At 47.5% G+C, this 10,100-nt stretch overlaps 1 protein-coding gene across 1 annotated transcript in view; it reads right to left on the bottom strand.

The window, feature by feature from the left end:
- CFAP65 (cilia and flagella associated protein 65) overlaps positions 1-10,100 on the bottom strand; it is a 32,867-nt gene that overhangs the window by 3,949 nt on the left and 18,818 nt on the right. The window contains 8 exon segments of the mRNA XM_035901107.1: positions 780-845; positions 1,422-1,559; positions 2,154-2,270; positions 2,730-2,873; positions 4,193-4,351; positions 5,124-5,315; positions 6,105-6,215; positions 10,040-10,073. Coding sequence (XP_035757000.1) covers positions 780-845; positions 1,422-1,559; positions 2,154-2,270; positions 2,730-2,873; positions 4,193-4,351; positions 5,124-5,315; positions 6,105-6,215; positions 10,040-10,073 — 961 coding nt within the window.

Genomic DNA, 10,100 nt, shown 5'->3' with positions numbered 1-10,100 from the left:
GACTCCTAGCTGAACGAATCGGCTCAGGCCCAGCCTCATGCCAACTCCTCTTAACCCTTCCACATCTCAGGTTGGCTGGTTCTCCACAAGCCCTGTCATTCCCACAGGGCATGCTGCCAATGGCTGTAGGCACAGTGTGGCTCTGCCTTTGGGCCCAGGTAGTTCTGCAGAGCATTCATTGGGACCTTGTTGACGCCACCACTGCTGGAAAAGCTGTCTTTACAGTTCAGAGCAGCTAACGTGAGCCTGTGCACACGCTTGCATGAACGTGAGGGGAAACAGAGATGAACCAGGCAGACTGAGCTTTAAAGCTTTCCATGGACTTAAATCAAGGTAGTTCCTGCCTGCAGCTTCTCCCAAGGCTGTTCTTTTAGCAGTAAGGACAAAGTCTGCACCACGTCATGCCAGGGTCCTGCCGCTTTCTGTTGTGGCAGACATTCCATTGTGGCCCCAGCATGAAACCAGTCCAAGTACCAACTGCCCTGCCCAAGTGCATCTTTTCTGCTTATTTGAAACCTTTCCCCCTTTCTCCAGTCACGGGTGCACATTTGGTTCCAACTTCACTTCCCGTTCACCTCAGCTGGAAAGTTACTGCCCACAGGATACAGCCAGACAGTCTGATTCTTCTGGCTCCTCCAAACAGTCTGTCTCCCAAAGCCTTGAAGCTACAAATCCTGCCGTGCTCTCTGCCCAGGCTCCCACGCTGTGATATCCAGCATCTGCCTCTTCTCTAAAGCAGAGAGTTTGATTCTACCATGGGTGAGACAGGCCTGACTTACCTTGTATTTCCTGATCACAGCTGAGGATTCAGGAAGATTTTCTGTCTCAGCAGAGTCTGATGACCTCTAAAAAGAAAGGGGGAAAGAAAAAAGAAAAAGAAGGAAGAGAGATCACAGTGTAGGAAAGATATGGAACACAACAAGACTCCAAGATTTTGTTTTACTTTGCCCCAGCTGAGAGTCAATGATCTCATTCTCCCATTCTTCACTCAGACCACACTCTTAATATTAGTTACACATTTCTCTCCAGTGTTTATTCATGGTGAAAAATCCAACCATTGGTTTCCAGACCCACTGTTTGTTTTTTTCCCTAGGGCTTCTCATGCACTGACAAATTTCAGATGATTGTTAGCAAATTCAGAGTTCGTAAGGTGATCAGAAAAATCATTTTAATTCCAAGGTCCCCACCTGCTATCCCCTCTCTCAATGCTAAAGAGAATGCAAGAGGATTCTTGGATAGAAATGAAGATCTCATTTTCCACTATCCACAGACCAGCTATGAGATCTTGAGTAGATCAGAGCCTCGCATCCTCTTATCAACTTGCCTAGATTTTCTTAAAGAATGTTTCTACGTTTCTTGTTGACTCCTGGCTGCTGTTTCTGAGCTGAGCTAAGCTGGTGCAAAGTTCTGACAGCACTTACCCCTGCAGGTGACTTTGGCTTCTTCTTAGTCTCAAGGTCCTTCTCTGTGATGGTGAACTCCACAGCCTGCCGTTCCTTCTCCTTTTCCCACTCCTGCAGGTCCCTCTCATACTGAACCAGGGACTCCTGGATGTATATCTATGAAACAAATCATGACTGGAGGGAGTAGGGCTAGAAAGGAGCTGCAAATAACAGTCTCTGGCTCAAGGCCACGCCTGTCACCAATTCCTCCCTTCCAGGATGTCCCAGCCAAAGCCCACTCCCTTGCCATGTCTTCCAGAGGCAGGAAGGGGAGAGAACAGTGCTATTATAAGACTTATATAGAGAAGACACAAGGACACCTGGAAAGCGTCCAGAGGGACACTACTGCAAGTCTGTGCCCCCACTAATATTAAAGAAGCAAGACTTGCTTTTTACAGATATCTAAGACTCTGACATCCACTGAAATCCACTCCCATTCAAGCCTTGACTTCTTGTAGCTGGGTTCAACTCACGAAGCCACGTGTTGAACAATGAGACCTCGTCTAGGGAGCCACACAGAGAGACGCTTAAAGCATCAGGAGAGATGAAGCTCAGTATCTTCAGTAGTGAGAAATACTGGCCAGCATTATGGAGCACAGAAGGATTCCTTCAGCTGGAAGCAGCAGGCATCTGACCGCTGGGGCCAGCCATTTGGGAACTGCAGCAACATGCCCGGGTGATGATAATAGAGAGGTACCTCTTGGGTCTCACCTCACACACCAGATCTATGCTGTAGAAGGAAGCGTTCCCTGAAGTTCGCAGGGTGATGAAGCAAGGGATGGTTTCTCCAGGCTGCACAACCCCTGACTCTGGAGCAATCTGTAACACCTGGGGGGAAAGAAAAAAATGCAAGCAGCAGAGGAGCTGTTTCACTGTCCTGGGACCTTCTTGTGTGCCTTCTCTTTGCAGGAAACACAGGACTGTGGGAATTCTCTCCCCTTCTCAGAGGTATGTGGCATGAGAGAGATGCAGCTGATATATTCAAAGAATGACCATGGACTTTGCTGGTAGACAAGGTCCTGAGGTTCATTATCGCATCCTGTAGTTCTGGGCTCATGTATCCTCACTGAAGTCTTCAGGTTCCCTTTCTGAATCCTTGTCTTTCCCCCCCCCCATCCTAACCCTTGCCTTCACATTTCTCTGTCCTTTCCTTTCATAAGCTAGTACAAAAGCCAAGTCCCTAGGATCATTTCTGATTGTCTGGTTGAAAATGGAGTTGTGTCATAAAAGGACCTTACAACAGAGATGGGCAAGAAGACTGCAGAGGAAAAAGAAGGAAGGACTCACCCTCTTGTCTTTACAGGTGCTTATCCGCCAAGCAAACACAACAGCCTTACTCTCTGAGATATTGTTGAGAAAGACAAGCCGGCTGGCTTTGGTGCAGCCTGGGATATTTCCAAGGCAAATCCTGTGGTGTGACAAGGTGGCTGCCTGCAGGAAGCAAGGTGAAACCAGGAGGAACAGCAGGGAAGGAAGATGGGATGTGGCCATGGGGGAAGGGCAGTCACACAGTCATCTTTTAGTTATCCAGCAATTCCTGGATAATATTTGCCAGTTACCTTTACCATAACAACTTGAGGGAGAGTTACATTTCTCTCATTTTTGCTCTGGTTACAATGACTCTTTACAGCAAGAGGACAGCCCTGTTGCAGTGGGATTGAGTGAGCAATCAACAGAACATCACGCAGGAGAGGATTTCAGGAGCGCAGAGGACCAGTAGCACCCAGATTCTCTCTGCAGCACTTGCAATCCAGGCCTCTTCCTACTTCAGTTGGCAAACACACAAGGTGTGCACTTGTGCAAAATCCTCATCAACCTGAATGGGAGTTTTGGGAAACTGCACCCTACCACACCTTGCTACTAGTGTGCTACTCGTCTCTCCCATTCTGGGCACAGGGCAAACTCTAATTAATTACACTAATCATTAGAGAAGCTAATAACTCTTGGTTACAGACAACAGAGCCTTGTGGAATGGCATCTTCATTGGCAGCCTAAGACAGGTTTTTAATCATCATCTTTTTGCTGTACCCAGGAGTGCAATCGCCCTGCTGGAAGCCAAAGACCATATGTAGCTGTGGCTGGGCTCCAAGGTAGGCAGGCTAATGTCACACAGGATGAATCCTTTACCTGCCTGGAGTATTCCTCTGCTGATGCTGCTTAATGCTGATTCACTACGCTGGGATCTGTGGCTGAATTTAACAACAGATTCCCTGGGCTGGCAGGCCAGCTCTAGCCAGGCCAAACAAGCTCCTGCCAAGCCAGCGACAGGTCAAACAAGTGCATTCCTTGGGATGTGCCTCAATTAGCGACCGTCCTGCGGTCTGTGTTCTTGTTATGTATCACCTGAGTTTGGCTGTGAAACAGAGGCAGCCAAGCCCTGACAGGGTATGTCAAGAGTATTTTTGTGATTGAATTACCAAAGAATAGGTGTTTTAGCTGCAAATAAGAAAGGTAGCTGTGATGGAGCGTAACTTTTAACAGAAAATTCAGAAAATGAACAAACGCTAAAACCTTTTTGCTTCTAATGGCAGTAGAAGCAGCAAGCTGCAAAGAAGGCACCTTTCAAAACAACTGCGTTTATGAGTTAGGCTCTAGATGACCCACTGGAAGGGAAAGATCTTGCTCTATCTCATGGCAATGAACTCCCCTGCAACACAGGCTGCTGCTAGATGGGGCCACTTCCGTATTTCAGTTTCTCTCACACATTTCTGGACTAACCATATTATTCACATCAGCATACCCAGACTTACCTGCCCTGGCACAGTTAGCTTGGTAGAACCTGGAAAGACTGAAGGAGACAACACTTCGCTGGATGTGGCAGTGTCTCCCACAGTGTTTGGATCGTAGCCTACTCCCTGGAAGGTGATCACAGCTGATTCACCCCCCAGGATGTGGATGGGAACATCAACCTGCCTTGGACAAGATAAGAGTATTCAGTCCAGAGTCATATTTGGGAGAGATGTGCAAGAAGCTAGTATGCTTGTTAATGGACAAGTCTAAATACATCATATACATGGGCGAGGAGAAATCCAGTCTCTTTTGCTCTTTTAGGCCTTGACCTTCCCTGCTAACTCAGGAAAGTGGGTTAAGGGGTCAATTAGCCAGTTACTGTATGAGATGGGCAGGGACTCCGTCTTGGAGCAAAAGTTGGAGTTTTAAAATTCAATTTTGCCATGTATCTACCACAGACTGGGGCAATGAGCAGTGCTCCAGCCATGGTTCCGCCTGCCTGCTGCAGTCTAGGACAGAGGTCTTTGGCAAGGCTGTTTCCAGAGGGCTGCAGCAGTGTACACTCCAAAGATAAAAGACACTGACTTCAGTCTCTTTGGTGGGAGTTATTTGAGGCCATCAAAGAACCAAAAATATTATCAGATATTGTTTACGCCTCTGGTCACTGTTTGATCCTTGAGAAATACATATTGGGATGACTCTCATTGTGGAAGAAATGTGTTCTTTGGGAAGAAGAAATTTATGAGATATCAATTTATCTGCTCCATTTCCTGACCAGACCAGCCACTCGTTTGCTCTCAATACTCTTTGCTTCTTGGAGGAACAGAGCTCAATTCAGATGTAGCATGACGTGGACCAACCATCAATAAGAGATCTAAAGAATTTTGGGTACACAACAACAGAAAAAAAAAAAACCAACCCTGTTTCTGGCATCCATGAGGAGGGTCTTACCAAGTATGTTCTGGCTTCCAGTGGTGAGAAGATCCACTCAATGTGACCTGTTGTGCCAGGGGGGATTTCTCCTCTAGGAGTAAGGCAGATGAACACAGGATGTTGAAAATTCTCCTCCTGGATCCTCACAATATCATCCAGCTGAACCTCAAACATCACAGGCATGGAGCCGCCATTGTAGAGTTCATAAATCTGAAGTGAGTCAGAGAGAGAGGTGCTTATTATACCATGCACACATTAAACTAGTTAACGCTTCCCCAGAGGACTCTGATAAGCATTAATAATTAATTAGTCCGCTTGTCTCCTAAGAATGAGGACACCTCATAGTGTCAGGATTTATCATCAAGGCTCTGGTAGGAGACTGTGCTGAAAGTTTATCACCGCACATGTACATTGATAACTACAGTGCCTCTCCAAGTGGTGCCCTGCAAATTCGGTCTAGGAGAAAATTAATACAAATTAGCTAAAGGGATCCCTGTAAAGCAGATTACTTGCAATGCAAAACCACTCATATTAAAGTGATCTTAATTCAATTCAGACTTGTTCATTTCCCAAGTAAATTAGGCAGAGCAGAATCAAAGCTGCCCTTTTTTGCTGAATAAGTGTTTAAGGAAGTTTAATTAATTTACTAGAAAACTAATAAGGAATTATTTTCAGAGTGCCTGGAGCAGCTAGACAAGTCTTCACTTGGATCTAATGCAAGAGAATAGCGGAACAGCCCAACACACCTCATAAGCATTCTGGCTAGAGAGAATGCCAAATCTTGTCAAACTGGAGGTGGTGAGAGGTACTTTCCCTGCTGCCATCCCAGCAGCCATTTCCAGGCTCTGCCTAGCACAAGTCTCAAAGTTCTGCTGTGAGGCTTTCCTGTAGAGGCCATTCTGTCTCCTGGGAAATGCCTCAGACACTGCCTGTCCTTGGGACACAGTAACACTAGCTCCTTCCCTCCTCTGCTGCTGGGTTTGGCCCCAGGATGCTCACCTGTGTGGGGGGGTGGGAGGTCCCAATGGCAATGGGTGTGAAGAGGTGTTTAGTGGATGCAAAATGAAGGTACCGCTGGTCCTGATCCACCGTCACGCCGCGGAAGTTCAGCTACAGTGGAAAGAAATGTCGTCACTTTCTCACAGGGCCTTGGCCCCATCACTTAACAAGTGCACAAGGACTCTGAAGGACTTTGCAAGCTGAGGACAAATACAGTTACAGATTTAAGTTGGTAATACCAGGACAGCGTGTCTTAAGAAAAAAAGCCAGGAGATTGAGAGCCTACTCAACCGTTGGCTCTTCTCTGAAAGGTTTGCATCTTGTTTCAGAGAGAAGGTACTTTTCTCCCTGCTATGTCAGGCACCAACCTCAGTGCTTCTCTTTGCAAATACATGGCAGAAATTCTCCAGCAATGGGTGTCTGAACTGTACATATGAGTGTGCAGCTGTGACAGCCAAATCCTTTGGAAAGACAGGATTTTAGGTAAGTGATGGCGTCCTCTTGGAAAGGACCATTTGCATGTCCTCATTCTAGAGGACACCGTGCTCCAAGAATGTGTCTAACAGTCCAAAAGCTACAAGAAGATCCCAGCTGAATTTTAAGTGATCAAGTAATGATCAACAGTATCCTGTTAGCAAAGCACCTGCCAGGGACTTCAAGCAAAGCAGAGAGATTTGCAGACTTATTTCATGGAAGGGACACAGGATTCTGCATTTTGAGAAAACTGCAATCAAGCTAGAGATGAGTCATGATGCACAATTTCCTGCAGGATCACCCCAAAGCACCCCTGAGCTGCCTACCTAGAGAAAAGAAGTTGTAAAGCAGTCACAGAGCTAGTAATGTCCCTGCATGGGCCAAAGGGAGCTAAGTTGCTGCAGTTCACAATTAGCTAAGCCTAAAGCATGGCTGTTTTTCAAGTGCGTATGCAGAAGATGGAGATGATGTATGCAATGGCAAGTAGAGGTCTTGGACATCCACCTACAGGAGATACCGTATCAGCTGCTTAAACAAGAGCAGAGAATGCTGATTCCTCCAAAACAAGGCATTCCAGTTCAGCTCTGTGAGGAAAGGGAGGAGGGAGAGAAGACTAGAAATACAATGCTAACAAAGTCCCACATGGGATCTTTTGAAAGCGCTACATAAGCATTCAGCCTCCTGAGGGCCTCAGCAAGTCAGATGCAATGCAAAATAGGAGGAGAGTGACAAGAGCTGACACTTTCAAACTGCAAGGGAAAAAGGAACAGAAACCTTCCTGAGCTTTGGGAGTGAAACACCCATTTATATTGAGTCAAAAAGCCGACTTGGATTCCACCAGACCACAACTGCTGCGGAAAAACCATCATCAGTTTCCATGGATACTAGATGTGACATTTAGAGGGCTATTAGTTAAAGGGAGACAAATGGAGAAAAGTGAAGACCTGCTGCAATCAGTCCTCCTTCCAGAGTGCACAGACTTTATCCTGTGGCGATGACTGAGCATGAGAGGACAGTGACGCCAGATTCCCCAGGGAGGAGCTGCCTGGAGAACACGTGCTGCAGGTGACCACATCTCACAATACCTAATTAGCAGCTATGAAATGAAGTACAATCGCTTCCAGTTTATGGACCCTGTGTGCTCAGGGATTCTCCCTGGGATCCAGCCTTTCTCTCCAGCAAGTTCTGGGAACCAGCCTACCTCATTCTGCAACACCTGCAGCTGGGGCTTTTCCTGCTAAAACTGCTGAGGGCTGCAGATTCTGCCCAGCCAAACTATCCCAGAGCTCTGCAAACAAGGTCACAGCTGCACTCTTAGAGGCAGGCTATGTCGATGAGGCAAAGGACAACCTGAGAGAGCATTAGGCAGCAGGAGGCCCTGCTTCCCTCCTGCACAAGGGAGTGGGTAACACACAAATCTACAGAAGTTTCATCCTGCAATCAGAAGAAATTGCCAGCAGGAAATCAGTTTGGGTCCTTCAGAGCACCTATAAATCCAGAAGGAGTATGGAGAGGGAGCTCCTCCTGAAGATGAAGCAGACACACTGTTGGGGAAGCAGAGGAGTGGGAGGACAAAATCTGTCCAATGGGTAGAGCCATCACACAGGTGAGTTTGGACACCCCAAAAAATCATGCATTGGCTTGCAGCTGGCTTACATCACTGCTCCAAAGCTGGGCAATCTGGAATTTGACAGAATAACCAAGCAATACCCCAGTTCTACGGTCTCCACCTCTGCTTATTGTTGCCATCTCAAATCTCCAAAGCTTAACTTTTGGAGCGACACAACAGCATTTGCTTGCCTTAAGATTAGCATAAGTTCTGCACATTTCACCAGATTCCCAGGAGAGGATCTGTTCAGCTGTGGCATGTGAGAGCACTTAGAGCAATCTCTGCCATGGGGGCTGGCACTTCTGTGCTCTTCATGCCATGACTGAAACGAATGAAGGCACGCTGTGTTCAGCCCCTCAGCTGCCCTCTCTGTAGAAGGAGGAGCCTCTCCCATTTCTACTTTCTGATATTAGCAGCTCAGTACTGGCAGTGGGCATCGCTGCAGGTTGTGACCACCTGTACTGCTCCAGGTCTCTGGAGCATCCCCAGAGCTTCCCATACTTTTTCAGCCCCTTCTGCAGTGACAACATGAGGTAAGGTGGTGGCCTCTGGTAGCCACCAAAGCCACTGGCTATGTGGCAAGAGAGCATGCGTGCCTCAGAGGCTGTGTTCCCTAGAGGCTGCTGGTGCTCCAAAGCCTATTCCCTCACTGGCCAGCTGGTGAAATGCTCATATCCATTCTCAGGATTGTGCCAGGCAGGCAGAGCACAGGGAGCCTGTCCAAGGGCTTTGAGGGAAGGCACAGTTAAGCCACTGTTTGAACAGCTTGGTCAAAGGGTTGGATTTTCAGCTGACAACAGTCCTGAAAGAAAAGAAAAATAAAAGAAATGTGTGAACACAATGGTCTCATAGGAAACTTCAGAGACAGACAGGAAGGCTCAGCCAGGCATGAGCTGTGCCTGGCAGAGCACAAGGTGACTTTGACTCTAACTGACAGTTTGAGAGAGGGAGAGAGAAATTAGTTCCAAGGCTGAGGAAATGCTTGGGGAAAACACACCACAGATCAGCTCTGGGATGCTTTAGCAAGCAGCGAAGCAGGAAGAATGAGTAGGAAGCTCCTCCACCATTGGCAAGAGAAATAAGTGGGTGGACAAAGGCATCAGGGCTGCAGTGGGAACAGCCAACCAGGAATGCAGGGAGTACTTTCTGGGCCTGGGGAAGCAGCTGCTTCCATGCCTCCAGAGCTGGAGGATGCTCTGCCAACCCTGTGCCAGAACATGTGCCCTCAAACTGCAGTCAGTATAGGCAGTACTTTTGGAGAAAAGCACATTCCAGGGGGTTTGGAAGAGTGTAGAGAGCTAATAAGGTGGAGAGATTCAGGAAAGCTGCCTATGAGAGAAGTAGGATGGGCTGCAGTGCTGAACTCCAGGAAGGCTGCATGGAAGAACTCACGGCAAGGCAGATGAAATGAGGGGAAGCAAGCACAGAAACCCTGTCCATGAGATATACTTGAATGTGGAAAGCCTGCAGGGGCTGTAAAAGCCAGGAAGACTGTTTTGGAATTGGAGTTGTTTTGGAGGAAGAAGCAATTCTGCACTAACACCACCAGTAAAATAAAAATGTTAATAATAACAATAAAAAAAATTCCCTTGCTGGGGAAACCAGAAGATGCTACATCCAAGGGCCGTTTAGCCAGTGCACTGCCACATCACGCTGTGCTGGAACCACAGATTTGTCAGGATGTTGGGTTTATGTCTCTGCTTGGCCCTGTGTTACTGCCTGGGCAGTGCAGATTCCAGGTGATGGCCACAGCCCCCTGCACACCACGGAACTTCTGGGGAAGACACTTTGTAATTCAGTTCCTACCTGCTGTTGTTCTGCAAACAGAAGCAAGAGATCCCTGCTATCTTACCAGAATCTCACGGCCATAGGAAACCTTCCGCAGGCCAGGGAGGGGACTGGGTCAAAGGACA

Source organism: Egretta garzetta, unplaced genomic scaffold (assembly GCF_000687185.1).
Source record: "Egretta garzetta isolate BGI_Z169 unplaced genomic scaffold, ASM68718v1 scaffold219, whole genome shotgun sequence".
NCBI lineage: Eukaryota > Metazoa > Chordata > Aves > Pelecaniformes > Ardeidae > Egretta > Egretta garzetta.
The sequence above is the reverse complement of the archived record's forward strand: the minus strand, read 5'-3'. Positions and strand labels throughout refer to the sequence as shown.